Source organism: Corapipo altera, unplaced genomic scaffold, assembly GCF_003945725.1.
Source record: "Corapipo altera isolate COAL_440 unplaced genomic scaffold, ASM394572v1 308, whole genome shotgun sequence".
NCBI classification, from domain to species: domain Eukaryota; kingdom Metazoa; phylum Chordata; class Aves; order Passeriformes; family Pipridae; genus Corapipo; species Corapipo altera.
In genome coordinates, this window is record NW_020884925.1 from 1,898,443 (window position 1) to 1,921,025 (window position 22,583).

Below are 22,583 nucleotides of genomic sequence, written 5' to 3' on the forward strand. Positions count from 1 at the left end.
GAGATGGTGAAAAATTAACTGGACTCGTTGAGGGTGAGTGGGCTGAACTCGCCCCAGTCTCTGCCCTTGCAGGAGGAAGGTTCTAGAATCAGAGCAGAATAAACAGCTGCACACAATAGCACACATGAATAGTTGCACTTTATTTCAGGGAATCCCCCATAGTGGCAGGAATTGGTCATTACAAACATTAGGTCACAAATGGAATATCAAGCAGTGCCACAGCGCAGTGATCTTCATGTGTCTGTGACCAGAGCAGTACTCTGGGGCAGTTCCTATGATGGTGGGTCAGGTTGGGAATAGAAACTATCCCAAACACAGCTAAAAAAAAAGTGTTCCATTCTTTGAATTAACCGGCAAGGTAGGAGACAGGGGAGAAGAAGGGACCTAGACCACTTTCTGGGTCTTTGAGTGCTCCAGAAGAGCTCACATCTCACATGTGTTTCAGGTGTGGGAAGCCAGTACTTCCTCAAGAAACATCTGGATCTGAGGGGAAGTACAGCCAAATACCCAAATCTACCAGAAAGTGAGCACGCTGTGACATTAACACAGCCCAGAGCTGCCTATTGTGCCCTAAACACTGCACTGATCAGGACTGGGAATCCCTTTCCTTACATGAGGGTCTTGTACCCTCCTGTTGTGCAACACTGTTCACTTCATTTTATTTTTTGTTTAAACGTGGGGAACCACTGCAAGACTGGCAACACGCAGGGCCTCAGTGCTTCCCAGAACTCAATCCCTGCATTTTACCTGCTCAGTGCCTTCCAGGCAGGTAACTTCAGCCAGTGGCCTGTTACTGCTCCGTGGGTACAAGCTACAGTACAACAGCCAAATCCAGAAAGGGTTTGCCCAGAAAGGGCAAGAAAAACCTACAGAAAGCAGAAATTGAACCAGCAAGTCTCTTACCGAGTGTCTTGAGCAAAGAGAGTGAAAATAAGGAGACTAAAGCTAACACTGACTACAGCAACAACCTTTTTAACCCACTGTTGCTTCCAAATATAAGATCTGAGGAAGTGGAAACAGCTGAAAAACCAAGAAAGGCAGAAGGAAACCTTGTGTTTGTGTCATAAATAACCACCATGCTGCTGTCCTGTCCCACTCAGAAAGAACCACAGCTTGGTAAATGCCACAAATGATGCTTTGCCCTGTCCACAGGAGAGGAACAGCTTGAGGGCAGGGCCACCATCTATCCCAGCACTGCCGAGTCACTGAGCCCCTCCAAAAGCAGCTGAGGGGAACCAGGGCTCCAGCCAGCAAGGACAGAGCCCTCGGTCCTGCTGAGGTAGATATGGTGAGGTGCAGGGAGAGAGACCTCGGGGGCTGCAGGGTGAGTCCAGCACTCAGCCTCCTGGGTCCTTCCAGGCTGTATTCATTAACTGCTGCTTTCCAACTAGGGAAGGCTCTTCCCCTCCTCCTTTGATACCCCTTGCCTTTATTCTAAGCAGAGGAAAGAGAAAGAGGAGTGTCTAACTCAGATCAGAGCACATTGAGTCCATAGGTTTGGTGTGGTCCAGGCACTGGACCCACATGTTCCTGTGCTTCAGCCTCCACAAGGATCTGGCTGCCCTGGACAAAGGCACCATTGGAAGGTCTGAAGCTCTCCCAGATGCCAGAGCAGGGCCTGTGCAAGGTTTAGGCGCTTGCAGGAGCCCTGGGGACACGTAAGGTATGAGAAGAGCAGCAGAGCTTCAAGCACTGCCCACACTCACGGCATCAGCCCGATTCCTCCAAAGGAACAGTTTGGCCTTACAGCACCTTCTGCATCTCCAGCGCTTCCCTGGCTCAGCTGCCAGGCACAAAGCCCTCAGGGGGCACACTAGATGCCAGTACTATGGATTCCTAAGCTGATTCCCAAAGCCAGCTAGCTAATGGTTCCTCAGCTCATCCCTGCTCCAGGCACTGCACCAAGGCTCCAGTGGGCCAGCAAAATGAACACAGGGAATAATAACCCAGCGCTTCCCAACAGCACACGGGAAGACAGTGCACCACTAAAACAGATTCCCTATGGAAATTCAGCCTAGAACCCCCTGCCATACCCCTCCAGGAGCGCAGCAGTTCTCACCACACCATCTCCTGCCAGCAAACAGGACACAAGTCCTTCCTCAGGCTGGCTCCCAGCACAGACACACCCACAAGCCCACCCCATATGAAGCCTTTGATTCCAAAGGGAATGAATGGATCCATGAGCTACTTCTCAAGCCCTACCAAATGTAGGAGGGATACTGGAAGCACAGTAGGAACTTACCCAAAACTTCACCTGCACCATACACCGTGCAACAGACCCAGAGCAACACTGCCCTGCTTCACTCTCCCTGGTTCAGCCACTCACTGTGCCAGAAAAGAAGAAAGAATAAAAGAGACAAATCCAAACCCCACAAGTATCCTGGAAAAGTTCTTTTCCATAACAAACCTCAAGCCCACAGGCCTGAGCTTCACCCACAAAGTGAACAAAGAAAAGCCAACAGCATATAAGCAGTAAGGCCTAGCTGAGGACATCAGTGTTCCCAGAGCATGTGTGACCTGAGAGCCTCTTGGCTCCTGACACAAGCTTTATGAAGAGGGAATGCTCTCCATGAGGGCCTGGAGAGGGAGGGAGAGAAAGCTACACCTGCCTTCCAGAACACAAAATGAGAGGGGGAGTCAAAAAGAATATCGGAACCAAAACAGATTCTCCCTCAAAAGAAGGGGATTTCTACACAATCAAGGGGTACTGTTCCCACCAGGATGTCCTTGCTGGGAATATCCAACCAGAAGGACCAGAAACACATCTCAAAGCTCCAAACTACCCTTATGTGTGCCACCTCCCAGTTGGGCCTGGGCCACAACAGCCACCTTTGCCGGGGACAGACACCATCTTCCTGCACGTTCCTTCATCCCATGGCACAAGAGAATGAAAACAGCTTTGCAGGAACATTCGCTTCTTTTTTTCTTTTCTTTTCTTTTTTTTTTTTTTTGGTTCATTTTACGATTATTCTATTTTTTGTTTTTTAAATACACAATGTTTCTTCTGGAAGGCAAGCTCTCCAGAACTTCACATCCTTAAGGCGTCATGAGTTTACCAGCCAGGATCCACTGGACAGAGCTTTAATGTGACAGAGCTCCTCCTCCCGTCTTCTCTCCCTTCTGAGGCGGGTGGCTGGACGGGCTCTAAGTGGAGTGCAGGGGGATGACGAATTTGCAGCCGAAGGGCGAGTGGTAGTTTATTCCCACTTCCTGAAAGACCTTCTGGGGAATGCCAATGTCACAGAGGTACACGCGGCCCGCGCGCTCGCCCAGGGGCAGGGGCAGGCCCAGGGCCAGCGACCACTTGGCGTCGATGCCCAGCTCCATCTCGCTGATCGGGGGGTCTATGCTGAGGACGGGGGCCCGGTTTTGGTTGGCCCAGTCCACAACTGCTTTGTACCAAGGCTGATCTCTCAAAAAGGCATTTTCGTGACAATCCAGGCAGTTGATCACTAGGTCAACGGGGGTATCTGGGAGGTCTGAAAGAAACACAAACACCGCTGAGCGCCGAGAACAAGCTGAAACCATGAACTAAGGCTCATTGGTGTCTCCCCTCTTTGCACTGATAGCAGATTTTTGGTTTTGCCCCCAGCATCCAGTCTTGCTGCACAGTCTGGCCTTATCAGCTGTTATTGCCACCCTTCTCCAAAAATACCAACATTGATATTGAACAGCTCTTTAACACTTTGGGAACCCCCACAGACTCTCAGGTACAAAACTGCATCGAGTGGTCAGCATGTGAGCAGTCCCAATACTGCTGAGCTCACCAGTCCAGGCAGCCCAGGGAAGCAGTAGTGCTCTCTTTCCATGACAAAAGGACCATTTTCTATTTCACAAGCTGAAAAATAAGGCTGTTTTTCTGGAACATACCAACTACCTCTGCTATGGAAAGGAAGCTGGTTTGATGCAGCTGCTGCCTGCCCCACCAAGCTCTGTAGCTCTCTGCACTCACCTGCTCTGTATCACATCTGCTGCATTCCCCTTACCTGACAGACCACAAAGTCCTTGGTGCAAAATCATGCAACCGTTTGGGTTGGAAGGGACCTTGAAGTTCATCTCATTCCACCCCCCTGCCACACCTTCCGCCAGACCAGGTTGCTCCAAGCCCCGTCCAACCTGGGATGGGGAAGCCAGAGCTTCCCTGGGAAACCCCTTCAAACCTTTTATAATGTTTTGTAACAGGTAAGTAGCTCTGTCAGCCCAGGACTGGCCCTAATCCCAGGTCTGTTTCTCCCAAGTCTAAATGAACCAGGTTGGAAAAAATGACTGGTGAAATGACACCCAGAAGCTGGCACTCACAGGAGCTCAGTTGATTCTATGGAATACTGAAACAGGAACTCTGACAGCTGCTAGGACTAACTCAGCAAAGCTGCCTCCTGTTTAGCTGCAGCAGCTGCGTGCTCATTCATTCACAGTTTCAGCATGCTGAACAAGGTGGACCCTTATCCTACAAGAATGGCTGCTCTCACTCAGATCAATACAGCAGCTCTTCCATGTTTGTTCCGACCAGAAACATCTGCAGCAGCACAACTGCTCCACTGTTGGGAGTGCCTGCTGTCCCTCCAGCCTCTGAGCAGCCACCCAGCCACGGCAGTGCCACTAGATGGTGCCAGGGGAGCGGGCAGGCACCAGGGAGCCACGCACCAGAGAATCCATCTGCTCCTCGGCCGCTTACCTTTGACGTTGGACACCTGCTGGCCTTGCGTCTTGCTGAAAAGGTTCAGCTCGTTGGTGATGGATTCCAGCATCTTGACAAAGTTGGGGAGGAAAAGGATGACGTGGACGTCGTGGTTGGAGAGGTGCCGCCCGCAGCTGATCCCCTGAGCCCCCTTCACGTGGGGGCCGCACAGCAGCGCTACCGTGGGCCGCTGGTGCACGTTCTTGGGGTTCAGCCTGAAACACAGACAAAAAGGGACTGTTAATAAACCCAAAAGCCTCCTGCCTTCTTCCTGCACGAGGAATTTAAAAAAATAAATAAATTAAAAAAAAAAAAAATCAGTAAAATGCAAATTGCCAGGTGTTTTGCAAATCTTCCGACGCTGTGAAGAAGGAACCCACATCCCTGTGTGGCGCTGAGAGTAGAGAGCTGCTCCACTTGCAGGTTCACAGAATCACAGACTGGTTTGGGTTGTAGGGACCTTTAAGATCATCTTGTTCCACCCCCCTGCCACAGGTAGGGACACCTTCCACTAGACCACGTTGCTCCAAGCCCTGTCCAACCTGGCCTTGGACACTTCCAGGGATGGAATCTGTGCCAGGGCCTCACCACCCTCACAGGGAAGAATTTCTTCTGTATATCTAACCTAAATTTCTGCTCTTTCAGTTCCTGATGAAGAGTCCCTCCCTGGCTTCCTTATAGGTCCCTTCAGATACTGGAAGGCTCCTACAGCCTTCTCTTCTCATTCCCTTCTTGACTTCCTTGCACCTCCAGCTGAGAGCACAAGGTCCCAAGGTCTGACTGCAAAAGAAAGCTGACTATCCAGCCTTAAACATATGGGGTGAGTTTCCCCATCAGAAGAGTCACAATTAAAAAACAGAAATGATTTCTACTCCCTAAGCGTTATCAACTGCACAATAAAGTTAATTTGGCCCAGAAGCCATCAGGGCTTACAGCAGGAATTTCAGCTGACAGGGACAGTGTTGCCTGTTTGTCATCACTTACTGCTCTACATCAAATGATCAGGTCCTCAGAAAGTACTACTGAATAAACAGATGGGGGTTTCAGGGTTAACTTTCATGTCAAGAGCAAGTAATTTGGAGCAGCTATCAACAACATAACCCAGGTGCAATTTCTACCCACATCAACAACCACGGAAGTGCAGGCACAGAGAAGGCTCTTCAAAGGAGTCAGCACGTTTGTTCATGCAAAAAGCAGTAAGTGCACTCCAAACCTGCTGCAAACAGCCCTCCAAAAGAGCAGGATGCTCTCAGGTGAGGTGCAAATCCCTGAAAAGCTAATTTAGCCCTGCAAAAAGCTAAGTAGCATTTTGTTTTCATGAGCTGTCTTCTGGTTTTATTGATATCATTACATTGTAGCATGTAAAAACAACAAAGGGAAGGTTTATTTACGTGCAAACAGGAAGAGCTCATTAGATATTCTGCAGCAGCTTAATCTGCCTCAGGCAACGTCTGTGCAAAGCTCAGTTCCCTGAAAAAATTCACAGTAAGGGGAGAGGAAAATCTCATCTCTCTCTGCTTTGAGTCAAGAGACACTCCTGGGATGCAGGAGCGAAAAAGAAGCCCTTTGGCAGCAGGCACCCAAATGCCAGTGACTTTAGAGGAAACCTCTCAGCCTTGCAGCTCACCTTTAGTGGAACAATATTTACCTGTTGGGTCCCCCGAGGAGACTTAGGGCCATCTGGCTGGCACACACTCCCGTCATCTCCAGCCTCCGCTCCAGAGTCAGCCCGTGCTTCTCTGCCACCGAGAGCAGCTTTTTGTGCAGCTCATAGGACACACTTGGAACCACCAGCCCGGAGTCTAGGGTCCAAAAAGAGGGGAGGGAGACAGAAATGGGGACAATCAGAGACAGAAACAATGAAAGAGCTTATTAGCTGTTACCAAGGGTCTGCTTCCCCCAGTATTCCAGGTTCTTCCCGAGACCATCAAACGAATCCAAATTAGTGCACCAGCCTACTCTGAGTGAAGCAGAGACAGCTAAACACAACTGCTGAGCTTAAAATAACATGCTTCCACAAAATTGAGCAGGCAATTTTAGCAACACATGCACTGAGAAGGCCTTTGTGACTTATAGATGGAATATTAAGTTTTTTTCTTAATGGTTTCCAGGCCACCAGTGCTTTAACCCACACATAAAGTGTTCCTGAGCACTGTGAAAGTCAGAAGAGAAGCTGTGAAGCAGATTTCCCATGAAAAAAAAGCTTGGATGTGCTTTGCTTCCTGACATTGGTCCCCAAAATCTCACATATCACAGCAAAACAAGTCATCCCACGTTTACTAGGCAGGCATTCCCTGAGCTGTTCCGTGCCAGAAGGGCTGCTCCAGACACAACAGCTGGATCACGACACACTACAGCAGCAGGGAAATGATCAAAGAACAAACCCTGCAGAAATAATTCCCAGGCATCTCTGACAGCCTGGCCTAGCAAGCCAGGAAATGCTCCAGCATGTGGATCAAGGGAAAACAAACAAGAGAGGTTTTGTTAAGTACAGAGAACAGCGCCTGAAGTAGTCAGGGATACATCCTTCCCACTCCCTGAGTAACACACACCTGAGTAACTGTTTGGGATGATTCTTTATACTTCCCTGCTCCAAGCAGGACAAGCTGGCACTGATTACACATAAATAAACCCCACCACAGCATCTTCAAACTCTCCTGGAAACAAACACAGAGGATTACTTGCCATCAAAAGGCAGCTTGTGCCAAGGGGAGCCATGGGAATTTTTTGGTGGTTATTGAATAGCAGAAGACAAGAAAACTGGAAAGAATTACTGATGGTATTTGCAGAGAGAATGCAAAACCTGAGGAACAGGTGAGAAACAGCTGCATCACCCATCCAGATATCACAGAGTCATGGAATGGTTTGGGTGGGAAGGGACCTTAAAGCTCATCTTATTCCACCCCTCCCACAAGCAGGGACACTCCCAATAGACCAGGCTGCTCCAAGCCCTGTCCGACCTGGCCTTGAAAATTTCCAGGGATGGCACAGCCACAGCTTCTCTGGGCAACCTGTTCCAGGGCCCCACAGGGAAGAATTCCTTCCTAATACCCGATTTAAGCAGCATACCCTTGAATATCTTCAGCCACAGCAATGAGCCTCTTTATTCTAACTTTTCTTCAAAATAATTCTGATCTCCAACCCCTTTGCTCTGCGTTTGAGGACTTCCACTACATGGAATCAGAAGCACACCCAATTCTTCCCTTCAAGTATCCTGCAAGTTCTGGATGCCTTTAACTATCTCCCAGCTACAGAGCAGAACAGATTAATTCCCTTCCCATATGGGATGGCCACATAGCTGGAGCACAGCTGCAGCAGGAAAAGCTCTCAGCCTCTTCTCTTCATATCATTCCAAGCTAAGCAAGGAATCCCAGCTGAGTCCAGCTGTCAGCTTCAACAGCTTCTGGAACAGGCCGATGAGGTGCACAGGAGTTAGGCACCATGGGTCAGAAAGGTCCAGGACTCAAACTGACACCTGCTACAGCTCAGGCACAATGCCAAACATCAGGTCAAAGCATGAACTCAATCCCTCCATCAGCTTCTCTCTTCTCCATTTGCCAGTTTTCACCACCCAGCAGCCCTGGGTCACCATCACGCTCCCACCAGCCACTCCCACCTCTGAACTGCAGGTGACAGAGGACTCCCGGGTGCTCATGGCAGCTCAACTGGGTTTGGACTGCCTGTGCTAATGGGAAAGAATCATGGCAATGTGACATGGCACAGTGAAAACACTCTGCAGCACTACAAGCTCAGAGGGGAACAGCCACAGCCCACACATCCGCTCCGGGAGGAAAGCCAACCGTCACTCGTGGGTTTGGGCTCCTCTGCAGACAGAAAACATAGCAAGAACCAGTTGTAACAAGCAAGTGCCACATTCAAATGAGAAATGCAGCATGTATTTTAATTGTGAGAAATTATGTGTACTGATACATTTCCCCAGATGCTCCAGTCACCAACCACTAAGCCAAGCTACGGCGGAAATGGGAGCTTTTGCACATCTGGAGGTTTTCAGAGTCAAATCAGAGGTGCTTCTGGCAAGGTCACAGCAAAATGCTGTGGAATAGACACTGCTGAGTCCCCCTGGACTTCATTCCTGGACTCCCTGGTGAAGTCCTTGCAGACAGTGAGGGCCCAACCGTGTCGCAGCCGTTGACCTTGCACGCTAATTGCCGATGAAGTCACCTCTGCTCCCAGGCTCTCGTTCCAAGCAAGCAGGCACGTTACCAAAGCCACCCCAGACTCCTGATAGCAGCCACCGAACACTGAGAGTCATAACCATGAATAACCCTGAGCCCGTCACTCCAGTCACGCACCTGCCCCGTGCTCACCCGCCCGCTCCGCAGTCACGCAGCCCCGGCTCTGCCCCGCTCCCATTCAGAGTTTTCCCACTTCATCTTATTTTTCAAGGCAAGATTTTGAGGGAAGATTTGGAACGAGTGACCCGAGGTCAGGATCTCCCCAAACAGTTTAGGGGGACACATCACCTGCTAACCCCAAACAGGGAGCTCCCAAACTCTATTTTTACTCCTTCTGAGCCACCCACAAATTCCCTGCTTAAATTTTGCACAAACCCCCCAAGTTAGGACAACAAAACAGATGGTCCATGTCCTGTATCGACCCAATTTAGTATGGAGCTTCTCTGTACCCATCCACATCCTTCCCTCAGCCACCAGCTTTAGTAAAACTGCATTTACCATTAGCTAGATGCCACCCAGTGCCCAGTGGGTTAATCAAAGGGGGTTACTGGGAGGCAGCATTTAGCATGCCAGTTTGTCCTAATTGCTCCCTCTCAGGAGCAGGCTGTCATGCCAAGAGAACTTCCCTTCTTTGCCCTCACGCAAGGTCCAACCAGTCAGACTGGCTTATCAAAAGCAGACTCAGGGAGTTAAATAAACTCTGGCAGAGAGCAATCAAGGAGGCGACGTGTAAACCCACAAACAATAACACTACTGCCACAAAACTGAACCCGTGCCAACTTTAATTATGTTTGGGTTGGACAGGCCATCTTTATTGTTTGCTAATGAAGGCAATAAAATAAATTAGCTCAGGCCTTTTAATATTAAATAAATGTATTTTACAGCTGCCTGGGGAAAAAAAACCTACAAGGTAGATATAAACTAAACAGTTTTGTGACATGCAGAGTCACACTGGATGGATAAAACACCCTATGGCAGCAGAAGGACCAAGTTAACTCTCAAAATGTTAAAGAATTTGGAGTTTTTCTCCCAGACAAGCCCTGAATATCATTCTGTGATGTCCAAATGCTTCCCGAGCTTGCAGGGGCAGGGAAAAAGGAGAGGGTTGATGGTAGAGGAGCTCAGTGTTAAGGTGTTAAGCCCTATTTTTTTTCTCTTGACTATTTCCCCAGTTCTCTAGTTCTCTGCTAAAATAAATTTTCTATTTCTTGTTCTTTGCTAAAATAAATCCAGCCAAGGCACAGGAATAGATCAGATAGAACTAGACTTAGGATCTCCTGAAAGCTGTACTAACACCATTAATTCCAATAATAAATTCCAGGTTGCAGAGTCTGACAGTTTCACACCTCATGGTCTGTAACTCTTGTCCACGTCAGACAGATGGGACATTCGTGCTGTCCTTTGCTGGTTGTAAAGCTGGAATCACCTGCCTGCAGACTCAGCAAAACACAGTTGTTGCCCCACAAACACGAATGATTTTCTCCACGACTCAGAGGTTTAGATTTCTTTTCATTAATCATCATTATTTTTAATTATGACAAATTCTGCGGGAGTTCTGGCTGACCTTCCAGTGTCAGCCTCTCCCAGCATTAGTGCACAATTCACTCCAGCTGAGCAAAAAAAAAAAAAACTATCAGAGGGACAAAAGGACTTTGCCCCATGAGCACTTTGTTTTTTTCCGGCGGTTGGATAAAGCAAACTTCATTTGCACTTTCCTCAAAAGATCCCAGGAACACTTCACACATTCAATATACACAAGGCAGTCATCCAGATACTGAAGAGCTAAAAGCTACAGAGAGTAGAAAAGTCAGTCAAGGACGTGGCACACCAAAGAAAAAGCCATACTGTTGGCATCACCCTCACAGGACGTGCCCAGCCTTAGTTTTGAGGTCTGGTCCTGGCTCATAAGTTCTGCCTGCCCATATTTTCTTTCCCCACCTCCTTATTGTGAAGAAAAAAGGTTGTCTGGAAGGACAGGCTTGAGGTCTGGTTAGGAGAGGACAAAAAAATAATGACACTTGGTCCCCTTTTTTTGAGCACAGGTCTGCTTTTACTTGACAACTTTGACAGCACCTGAGTCTAAAAAAAAAAAAATCACATTTATCTTCCAGAAAAGAGATGTGAGATGGAAACAGGGTATTTTCTACACTAACAGTGTTAACTAGAGGAGAACCTGCTTTGGGCAAAGCCTGACCAGTACAGCAGAGAAATAATAAACACCTTACATATGTGAGAACCATAAGGGCAGCCTGGCATGCTGGAGATTGCCCTGTATGGAGTCACTGATGATGAACTGGGACACTCCACCCTTCTGCAAACTCCTTTGAGCTACAACATTCCTGCAGTATGTTGGCTTTGCTAACAGACCCGATCCCAAAACACAGTGGGGTTCAAACACAGGTTGTTTTAGTGCCAACAGAAGGAACAGAGACAGACCTAAGCCAGACATGCATTTAAATTCTCCATCTGGACAGCTCTGGAAGTAGAAAAAGACAGCTCACACCTCCTGCAAGTATTGGCCTTTCCAGGGAGGTAGTTTTTGTTAAACACTTCCCAGTAAACAGATGGATCAATAGCATCCAAAAGAGTCAAGACTACTGGTGTATTTAGGAGGGATTCACATGTGGAGCCCCAGGGAGGGACTCAGCTCAGTCATGATCCAAGACCTGGTAAGCCACATTAGCTTCAGGTTTTCACTTTTGGCTGGAAAATATTCCCTGCTTACTTCTAAAACACATGGTTGTGCCTTACTTGACAGCCTGGCTCCACAAAATCAGCTCTCAGAAAAGCATCCTGGTGGACTGAAGCGTTTATCCTATACACACCAACTTATCTGAGTCAGTAATAAAACCCCAGGCTGGAAGCCCTGCAGATGAGTCTTTTGGGAAACTGACCCCAGCAGTTTGTTTTTCCCTCTGCACCATCCTGGTTACTTCCTAGCTCCATGGTATAAAGAAAGCACACAGGGATTCACAGACTTCTTCCTGTCCCACAGTGATAAGAGCTGGATATTAACTCCCTGTCAATCTACAGCAGCAGTGTTTGTGCTGTTACAGCAGACAGAGAATCACTGTCTAAGTCAGGGCTCTATTGACACAATCATTTTTCAGATTGGCCTAGGGTAAAAAAAAATGACAAAGCAGTTCTTTCTTCTATAACTAGGAAGTGTTTTTTGCAAGCAGAGCTTCCCTTAGGAAACCAGAAAAAATTCTGCAGGGAGAATTCCTGCCATAGACATATCCAAAATAAACGCTTTTGGAGCTCTTGGCACTCATCTAATTTCAGCAGCTGCTCTTTGAGCCACTAAGAGGCAGGCTACCTACAGCTCAGCATCCTCCTCCCAGCTGCTAAACAAAGAAATAGGGATTATTTTTTTTTCCAGGAGACAGTCCATCATTACTCCAGGCAGACTGTCCCTCTGAGGGTTGCCTTGCCACAAAAAGCACTCGACTGACTGCCAGAAACATCAGGCACGTTACCACTGTTTACAAGAGCTTTTGCTAGATGGCCATTAGTATTCCCTAAGCAAAAGTAAACTTCCTCAGTGGACACAAAGGAAGTCATCCTCTGTGGGAAAAATATCCCGAGACACAGCACTGGGACACTTCTATCACCATTGATGGGACTGTGAACGTGCTCAGCTCAGCGCAGGCGACAGGCCACTGCCTGTCGTGTGACAGGCCAGCTTTTCTTCCAAACAAATCCAGAATTCTAGAGGGGAGACCAATCAGCCAACAGTAGCTAATGAGGTCAGTGAGACCCTGCAGTGACCAAGTGGAGTCGCTGACCACCCTCCCTGGGCAGCCCTGCCAAGAGCAAAACAAGACACTTCCCCTTTCCCTGGGCTGCTCCCCTCAGCACGCTGCAGACGGGCAGCCAGGAGTTCCAGAGGAAAGGATGAGGGAGTTCAGCAAAGAGGATTTAGTTTTTATCCCTCAATTTACTTACTGCTGCCTATTGTATGGTGGTTTTCCTCTCAGGAATTCTACTGCTAGAATCCCGTATCAGCCATTCTGCTCAGATTGGCTGCCAACAGTGGCTTAGCTTTTGTTTCAGACTAGACACCTACAGAGGCCCTGTCTCCTCTCAAACAAGCCAGCTGGAAGATGGATTGACAAGTAGGAAATGTTAAAAAAAAAAAAAAAACCAAACCAAAAAACCCCACCAAATAAATAGGAAATCACATACAAAATGAAGAGGTACTTATTCACACAGCACACAGGCCATTGGTGCAGCTTCTTGCAACAGAGAGGTGCTGAAAGCTTGCAGAGATTTAAAAAGTAAGAGGTTAAATTAAGCAGAAAAAAAGCCCTTAATACTGAACTCTCTCTGCTGCCTCAGGAAGTATTAGAATTGTGGAAGACAAAGCAGTAGGGAAAAGTGTCACTGCATGTTTCTTTCCCTTTTCCTTAAGGATCCTTGGAAACACAACACTGAGCTGGACAGTTCTGTTAGGACCCACTATGTTTTCCTCTCACTCGAGACCAGAATGGAGCAATAGGAAGAGGGATGACACAAATGGAAAACTAGGATACTGCTATATACCAGAACCATTAAAAAGGCATACTTTCTAAAACTGAAAAGCAGCAAATCATCACAAATCCATCAGCTTCCTTCCCTGAAGCGTTTCACACCCCAGATGGAGTTTCTGGGCAGGGAAAGAATGACAGACCAAGGGCCTCCTCACACTTCTGCTCAGACCACCAGGATATCAGCTGGTTTGTGAATCTGCAAAAAGATCTGAAATTTGATTTTATTTTGATGTGGAAAATAAACGTTCCTGGAATGCCAACTTTACCTCCTACATTTTGCAAGCTAAAAACCAAAGGCAAGACATCCCAATTAGGCTTAAGTTACCAGGAATTTGGAGCTAAATGTGGCACAAAGCACATCTGCTATACTTGATAGCTTGTGTATGGATAGAAATAAAAAGATTTGTCGTAGTAAAATCTATTCACATTCATAAGAGAAATCACCATTATCCGGTGTTTGGCCAAAAAAATTCTGCTGAATACGAAATAAGAACTCTTACTTTCCCCAGAGCCAAGGATTAGGAGCTGATTAATCATTCCCTATGTTTTGACTGAGGAGTACTGCTCACTGACCCACCCCACTTCCTTCTCCTCCATCCAAGAGCTGACTTGGTGGCAGCAAGGACCAGAAATCGGAGTTGCAGGAAAACATCTGCACAGCAGCTGGCACCAGTGAGTCAAAATAATTTCCCCCGATGATACACTGGAATATTTCGACTCAAGCACCTGCCCAGAAGGTCTTCTTCCCTTTTACAACAAAGACCAGCCTTCCAGGACTCAATCTTTCATACAGCAGCAGTGGACAGTAAGTGGGGGTGGAGACCCCACATAAAAAGCCTTTTGTACAAAGAATGTTTGGAATTATGGATGGGAACAGCCAGAACTGTTTCTGGAACTGTATTTAAAACTATGCAGAAAGTCAGAAGTATGACCCAAGGAGTACCAGAAGCACATGAAATCTCCTGCCTTTCAACATGAAAGCACAAGGCCTGAGACCATCCCTCTGTCCCTCCCTAGAGCCAGCAGTCGAGCCCATGGTGGTTCACCAGGCTACTGAAGTCAAAGCAAGGATTTGAACACCTCTCATACAGTTCCCACTCCTGTTATCCAACCATCAGTTTCGTTCCCTACTGTAAAAACACTTACCTTGCTGCCCTACCTGGATATTTGTTACCTCAGAAATATTGCAAATAAAGGCTGTATGTAGATACACAAATCCAACCTTACGTGAACAAATGCCCTCGTTTGTACCGCATTAAGCTGACAGACACCCCCTTGGAGAGAAAAAATCCACCCTGTGCGTCCCAAAAAAGCAGGAGTTTGGGTCCTTATCAGTAAGGGACGTGGCATACCCGTGCAGAACTCTTTGTTAGCGTTCTGAGGCACCACAATCCTTCTGTAGACTATGGGCTCCGATTCCAAGATGTTCTCGTCGTGCCGATAGCGAGCTGGTTTCTCACTGGGGGTGCCCCGGGAGCGGGTGCCACTCCTCCTCTCATAAGTTTCAATCTCTTCGAACACAGCTGCCTTGTCAAAAAGGGCCAGGTTCCCTTCGAAATCAAAATCAGTGTCTGGGATTTCGTCGATGTCGTCCCCGAAGCACTCGTCGTCCTTGCTCTTCATCTGCCCGTTCTTCAGGCCGCTCTTCTTCGGAGTCACTTGGTTCGGATGACGGCTACTGGATGACCCTGGACAAAAAGAAAAGCAGGTTGTAAGCGTGTCACGAATGGAAAAAGCCACTTTCTCAGCAAATTTTGCGAGAGAGGGGAGCTAAAGCTTACAGTCCCCACCCTCAAGGGATACTCACTCCCACAAGAAGCCGTCGACCTCATCCCTGCCATTACTCATGCTCAGCTAAGCCAGTGGAAAACAGAACAAGAAAGGAACTTTCAGGGACTTTCTACCAGCAAGGTTAGAAAAACAAGCTTCACCACAGTAGCAGAAGCGTTTCTCCATGTTCTATTTAATCCCAGGCAGTATCACATGGGTGGCAAGATAATAAACTAACTGTAATCTACAAGTTTTCCTCCTATACTGAGCTCATGTTAATCTAGGTGTGTGGCCCAAGATCTTCCTTGGAATGTCTCTCAGCTTCAGAAACTAGTGTGTTTTATTTCACATTAATGATCTTTAAGGGAGAACCTCAAACTGCGAATATAAAGGATCTCTTTTTCCTCACCCTTGCTATCATTTCTGAATTACATAGTCCAGTCCCTCATTCCTGTTTTGTTATCCTACTTATTCATCACCTTTCGTGTTGAAGTACACTTCTTTCCAACCACAAGTCACTGGGAAAGCCCAAATTCTCTGGAGTGAGACTGATGAAAGTCTCCTGGTTACGGCTGGAGATCAACTGATAGAAATATGCAATTACAAGGTCAACATATCCCTTTACTTGCTTATTTCTTACATTATTGTTCAGGTCTAGACAATATTAATATGTTTGTCATTCCTAGTGTTAAATTTGCAACTACTAGAAAATATTTCAGGCCAATTCCTGCAATTTCAGGAATCACCAACAGTGTCCAACAGATGGAGTAAGCTATCAAGCCAAAACTGCTTACTCTACTAAAATATTTCCAGTTGTTTAACATAATTACTTTTGTGAGGGATTTATACAAATGAGTGTGAGAGAATCCATTTGACAACACAGGAACAAACAATTTTAAGTCATCTAAGGAGACTTACAAAACATCCCAAAAGATCTGCAATGCAACAGGCACAAACTCCACAAGCAACCTTCAAGTTACCTGTCTCCTTTCTAGGTGCAGACAAGTCCAGCTTAACCACGTCTAATTTATGTCATGCTGAAAGATGACTTGCTAAGGATATGCACTTTTATTCCCAGCTAGGAATGCTTTGCCTCAACAAGGGATTTTTCCTGTATTTTAGACAGTGTGTGACTTGATTTTTCTAGAGAACTGTTACAGTGACTAACCTGAAAGCTTTTTCCAGACCCCACAGCAAGACCCCAAATCTTCAAGGCTTTGCAGTCAGCCATCATTCCTCGTAAAGAAAAGTACCCAAAACACCCTTCTTCAGTGAGGAGAGACTACAATACACCTTTTGTCACTGAAGGACAAGACAGCAGAATTCTAGAATTGCTGGTGACAAAACATGATTTAGGAGAGGGGAAAGGGTAAGGCTTTCTGGCAAGTAGAATTCCAGTAGGCACACTGCAACCACTCATTTACGTGCACAGTTTTGAAAGATTTGCAATAACAACTTCCCATCTGTTCGAGAAAAAGAGTTCCCAAACCAAAAGTAACACATAAACCACCCCAAAGCTGGACACAACTTGGTATTGGAGCTATAAACTGACACTGCTGACGACAGAATCACATCCGCTGCTGCCGCTACGAAGAATGAAAACGAGAAATGAAAACACAGCAGAACAAGTTCCCTCAAAACTCAGAAACTGCAGGTCAAAGCAATAGCCAAGGGACTCTAGAATAAGCCAGAGCCTACAATGCCACAAGGGCAAAACATGCCTGCTTCTTGTGTCAGCACCAAGTGTTAGGGCAACTCAGGTTGATCCTGTTACACTCCTCGCCAGATTCCTCTGCAGACAACTCCACGCTCCCCTCAGCTGACCTGGAAAGCACAATGTGGGGACAGGAGCAGCTGATGTTAGCACTGTGTAAATGCCAGTGGAATAAAGGGCTGCACCAGCAAGGCTGGGAGAACAATGGCTGGAAAGCTCTCTGGACTCCCCTGCAGCCACAATGCATGGGAGCCAAGAGTGTACCACATCAAAACATGCTGGCTTTGTGGTGGGCAGCTCCCTAATCCACACCGATGGATGCCAGCTCTGGAATACTGCTGACCCACACAGCCAGATGGCTTTTTACTGACTGCCTTGCAATATCCTAACAGAAGTTGCACAGAACGTGGCAGGGGCCTCCAACAAGCTGTGACCACAGTAAGAGTCTTCCCCTTAAAGCATCATCTTTTAGGTGGGGAAAATCAGGCACCCGGTTGCACTCAGGGAAAAGAGCCAAGAAAAAGGGTAAGGGGAGGAAAGGGAAAAGTCAGGCTACAGAAAGCCAGATCTCCTAGTCCTGCTCCTTTCAGATCACAGCTTCCAGAGCCTCTGCCTTGAATTGAGCTTATTAAGGAGAGCAGCACACGGCTCCACAGCGAGCTGGCAGCTCTGCGCCACACAGAAAAGCACCTCCCTCAAAAGATAAACAATCCTTCCTGGGCTTTTTTTGTTTCTGAGGAAAAAAAAAAAACAAAAACTTTTCAAGTATAGCACACAAGCAAATGTAAAGTCTCCAGCAAGCTGGCTGTGTTCCTGCAGGATCCCTGAGGGAGCTCTTCCTGCCAGCCCTGGCACAACGAGCCCGGTGCCAGCACGGCACCAGAGCCATTGTTGGGAAATCTGCGTTGGCATTTGTTGTTTATTGATTCCTGTCACACAAGTGCTCCAAAGGGGGAATTCTGTCCCTGGCTCGGCACGCTAAAGGCCAACAAGAGGTCAACTTTCAGCTGTATTAAGCCCTGTATGACTGAAGTTCTGCATGACACGTCAGCCCATCCTTCCCCAGAAACCTGCACCCACAATCTCCACAAAGCCAGGACCATTCCCACCCCCCTCCCAACACTCATGCATCATTCACCCTGCTCTCCAAATACACACATTTTAGAGGGTAAGAGATCATTTCTCTACCTCCTTTATTCCAAAAGGAATACAAGCCAACAATCTACAGCTAGGACCTTGCTCAGCTTGTTTCAAAGTCTGTAAAAGAAAACGTGACCTGTTGTTGTGCTTCTGCAAACCCAACACAAGGTATTTGTGGGCTGAAGCACTCTCTGCTCCCCCCAGACACCCTGGAAGGGGTGAAAATAATCCAGCTGTTGGTGGGGGAGAAAGACTTCCAGAGGTCTAGGAATTTCTCCATAAAAATACAGCCTTTGACCTCTTTAACTTACCCACCCCACCTCGGTTTTGTTTCTTTTCTAAATACAAGGGGGAAGGGGGGGAAAATGAAGTCATGGAAATACAGTGGATACACACTGATGCTTCAACAATTAAGTCATGGAAATATCCTGGATATATACTGACATTTCAATAATTGGATGATGAAGATCTGGAAAGCAGGATCTCTCAGGGGGCTTTGATAAAAAAATTAAAAAAACCCAGTTTGGGCCCAATTTTGAAGATTTTATCAAGAGAAACAAGAATAAAAGATGTTTGACTTCGGGATCATCCTCATTAATTTGTATTTTTAACAGCACAGCAAAAAAATACTTCTAATTATGTATAGGGTGATGTTGTAATAGGTTATGGGTATACAGGCTTTAAATAGAATAGGTTGAGAGTTTGTTTCCAGTTCCTTTTAAAGAAAAAGAAGAGCCTGGAATCAGTGCAATTTTCAAACAGGAAAGACAGCAAGAATGGGGAAATCTTTGAATTAGCATTTTTTCTGTATGTAGAAATATATTCTATTTCAGAAGAATACACAGGGTGAGTCAGGGAAAACTTCCAGCCCCGTTTGCAAAGTTCTTGCTGAAGGAGGGAAGATGCTGCAGCAGTAACTCAGGCTGGCAATAGGGAAAGCAGCAGGATAACACACACACACTCACAGGAATTGTGCCTGCGACGGAAGCCTTTGGATTGGGTCAGTGCTTCCAGGTGTCGATCCATGTAGCTCTTGGAGCACTGCTGCTGTGGAGAGATGATAATATCCTGATTCTTCATGTCTGTTCTCCTCGGGATATTCTGTGGAGCACTGCTGGAGATGGGCTTCTTTAACATTTTCCCGGTGCCGTTCTGACTGGGCCCCACCTGGCACCCAACCCCAGGGATGCCTGTTTCCATCTGCTGCAGATCCCCACATTTTCTGCTGTCCCCTGGCCCTGGGATCTCCAGAATCTTCAGCTCAGTAATGTCACCTGCCCTAAAAACAGGACAAGAAAAGCAGACGTTCAGGAATTTAGCGCTCCGGGTACCTTTGCAAAAAAAAAAACTCCCAAGGAAAAACATCCAGCATTGTATGGTGGGATTGTTCTGATGCCATTATCAATAGAAACAAGGGAATAAAAGGATTTTAATACTGAAACACACAGGATATTTCCACAGACATCAAAATACTAAACTAAAATAACAAATAACCATTTCAATACTTCTATACTGCATCTGGATTTTGTTTGAAAGGTTCTGTTCTCAGCTGAAACAGGAATCAGTCAAGCAAAAACTGGAAGCAACTGGCCCAGATCTCTGCAAAAATCTGCATTAATTTAACAGTTTCTAGATAATTAATTACTCTCAGCCTTGAGGCTTCTATTACTTTTAATCCATTTCTACAGAATGCCACCTTTAGATTAGTGCAGTTCATGCTCAGATAAAGACGGTGCTTCCCATTTCCACAGAAAAATGTTATAAAGAAAACTTATCTAGCACTGGGCACAAGCCAAAAGGAAACAAAGAAGTGATTATAAAGACCTCCATTTGCATTGATTGCAAGAAACACATCAGAAATTCCAGTTTTAACTTAGTATTTATCCAAGTGAGATATAAAAATAGACAGACTTCCACACATCCCCTGGAAGGATGTAGTTATTGCTTTTTCTCCCACTCTCTCTCTTCAAAACCCAAGGAAAAAAAAGTACTGACTTTGTGGAATTAATCTTATTGACAAGTCAGTGACTCAGAGTCTTAACTAAACATTCCAGGGAACAGGAAAACGTCCAGGGATGAGTGACTCTTATTTATGCCTCTTAAACACAGTGTTACCAAGAACTGGTGGGAAAGAACTGCTGAGGGCAAAGCTTTAAAAAGCATGTCATCCTCCTCAGTTACCCAAAACCTTAACAACAGAAAGAACACACACAATAATAAAGAAAGGTATATATATATATACACACAGAGTCTCACCACAAATAACCTCCAAGCCTGAGCTACCCACTCTAGAATGGGAGCCAGGAACTAATCTCCTGACACAAACTAACACAAACCTGAGAGGCACTCAGTAGCAGTAAGGAAATTTAGGGCAAAGGAGGTCATTTCTAGGTGGAAAAAAAAAACAACCAAAACAAAACATCCAAACCACAACAGACTTTGCCTGGAAAAAGGCAGAGGGGGGAAAAGAAACAGACACTAACCTGAAGGTGACTTCTGGCACGAGGCATTTGACCCCGTTATGGAAGGGCCGTGTCAGGGAAATGGTCTGGCTGACCTGATCCACAGCCGACACTCTTCCTTGGTAGACTCCCAAGCTTTCTCCACAGTTAATTGACACAATGCTCCCAAGCCAGTCTGTAGCCATATTTCTGGCACACAGCTGCTGTAAAGAGACACAGACCAGCCTGTAAGAAAGAGGCAGAAAAGGGACAACCTGAATTAGCATCAGCTGCATCCCATAACCCCGGCTCCCACCCTGATTCCAGCTCTGCCAGCTTTTCCTTCCTTTGCAGGGAGGAAACAGCATCCCTATGGACACCAACGATCCCAGGGAGAGGGAAGATCCCTGGAGGGGCTTTGTGAACTAACTGATTTCAGGATTTACAGATTCCAAGAGTATTTAGTCCTGCCTGTGGACATTCTCCCTGTGAGTTCAAAAAGGGAATTTATCTTCACTTCCCCGTTTAAAATTTTGGCATATGAGCACCGGGGCAGAACAGCTTCTGTGAACAATCACAGTGAGATAATTGATCTCTGCACGTGCAAGTGAAAACCAAAACCCTTAAGGGAACAGAGAGACACGGAATGAGGGAAAATCCCAAACACTGGAGTCCAGGACAAAAGTCTCCATGCTCTTCAGAGCCTGGATTATTAGTACCACTGCCACAATCAAATAAATGAGGGGGGGGGGGGGAAAAAAAGTTGCTCTGCTTTCCAGCACCAGAATCAGGGACAAAACCATCAAATTTGTTTAGTCAGATGTTCAGCCCCAACACACCTGGAAGCAGCTAAACACATCCTTTGATCTGAGATTTCCTCAGAACACAGGGAGGTGACAGGCTCACTAGCATCACCAGAGAGCAAGAGAGATGACAAGCTCCTAAATGTATAGATTTGCCTTTCATGCTGTAATCAAAGAGGGAGAATATGCTTGATATTTACTCTAAGAAACACAGCAGATAACCCACGGAGATCAACATCAACACACAAATCACATTCCTGGGAGAGGCATTTGAATTCTCTTCAAGCCTTTCCTGTGCTGAGCTTCTTGGAAAAAAGATGCAAGGAAAACAAAAATCCCTGGATGCATAAAAAAATTGGACTTCTCCCAACTTTCATAGGATTGAAAACAGGGGATGCTTCAAAGGGTAGAAAACACTGAATTTGGTCACTAAGCCATAAATTCATCAGGACCAGCCTCCTTTCCTTCCTGTTCTGTGTATTTATATTAACCCACGATGACAATGTCTGCATCCCAAGGTGATGGCTGATAAAAAGCACTCTCAAAACACAGATAACACATCCCTGAGAACCTGTAGCAAAACTAAAATTTCATTTCCTCTCCTGTTTTGTTTTTTTTTGGTTTTTTTTTTTTTAATGTCCCTTAGGAAATAAGGGAAAGAGTTCAGCACATGTCATCACCTTACACAGATGCTTTCTAAAAATAAGACCCTCCTTTTAGCAAAAAAAAAAATAAATAAAAAATCTATGTTTGAGGGCAAATATAAACTAAACTATTGCAGGGCTGGATGGGGGTGGGCTGCCCTGATCCCCATAGGAAAACACAGAGTTCCCCATAGGTAAACACAGGGTAAACAAAGGGTTCCCCACAGGTAAACACAAGGGCCCCCCAAAAGTAAACACGAGCCCTTCCCCCCCCCACAGGCTAACACGGGGCCCCCACAGATAAGCAGAGGGGCCCCCAGAGCCGAGCACAGGCGCCCTGCAGGCCTCCCGCCCCCTTGGCTGCCCCGGCCCAGCCTCCCCACCACGGCCCGAGCAGGCCGGCCAGGCCCTGGCACCCCAGCCGCGCCTCACGAGGCCCAGCCCTCTCGGAAGGCCCCGTCCCACCCCAGCCCGCCCCCGCCGAACCCCCTGGCGTGCCGGGCCGAGGTGTCCGTCCCGCTGCCGCGCCCCGTTCCCCCTCACCCTCCGTCGCCGCTCCCGCCTCACAGCGGCCCCTCCGCCTCGGCGACGCTCGGCCTGACGCCACTTCCGGCACCGCCCCCCTCGCGCGGCGCTCCGGCCGCCGGCGGGACCATAGAGAGGAG

The 22,583-nt window shown here is 46.9% G+C and overlaps 1 protein-coding gene across 3 annotated transcripts; it reads right to left on the reverse strand.

Annotated features, from left to right (window-relative positions):
- Window positions 1-120: 120 nt before the first annotated feature.
- Window positions 121-22,553, reverse strand: EDC3 (enhancer of mRNA decapping 3). 3 transcript variants are annotated; one of them, XM_027657610.1, is made up of 7 exons: window positions 22,462-22,553; window positions 20,514-20,695; window positions 18,996-19,309; window positions 14,759-15,094; window positions 6,327-6,480; window positions 4,676-4,893; window positions 121-3,479 (listed from the first exon to the last, which is right to left on the reverse strand). In XM_027657610.1, the coding sequence occupies exons 2-7, from the start codon at window positions 20,675-20,677 to the stop codon at window positions 3,145-3,147; spliced, it is 1,521 nt and encodes a 506-aa protein (XP_027513411.1). In that variant the 5' UTR covers window positions 20,678-20,695; window positions 22,462-22,553; the 3' UTR covers window positions 121-3,144. The 3 variants fall into 3 exon arrangements, with proteins under 3 accessions (XP_027513411.1, XP_027513410.1, XP_027513412.1); XM_027657609.1 differs by having other exon boundaries at window positions 20,514-20,717; window positions 22,462-22,534; XM_027657611.1 differs by having other exon boundaries at window positions 20,514-20,692; window positions 22,462-22,524.
- Between the last annotated feature and the right edge of the window lie 30 nt (window positions 22,554-22,583).

What these genes read in the sequence shown, in the direction of transcription:
- EDC3 (XM_027657610.1), bottom strand. Translation starts at nt 20,677, where the DNA reads ATGGCTACAGACTGGCTTGGGAGCATTGTGTCAATTAACTGTGGAGAA. An exon ending in TAACAAAGAGTTCTGCACGG is followed by an intron (nt 6,481 to 14,758) that starts GTATGCCACGTC and finishes TTTGGACCCTAG; the next exon opens with ACTCCGGGCTGGTGGTTCCA. An exon ending in GCAGGTGTCCAACGTCAAAG is followed by an intron (nt 3,480 to 4,675) that starts GTAAGCGGCCGA and finishes TGTTTCTTTCAG; the next exon opens with ACCTCCCAGATACCCCCGTT.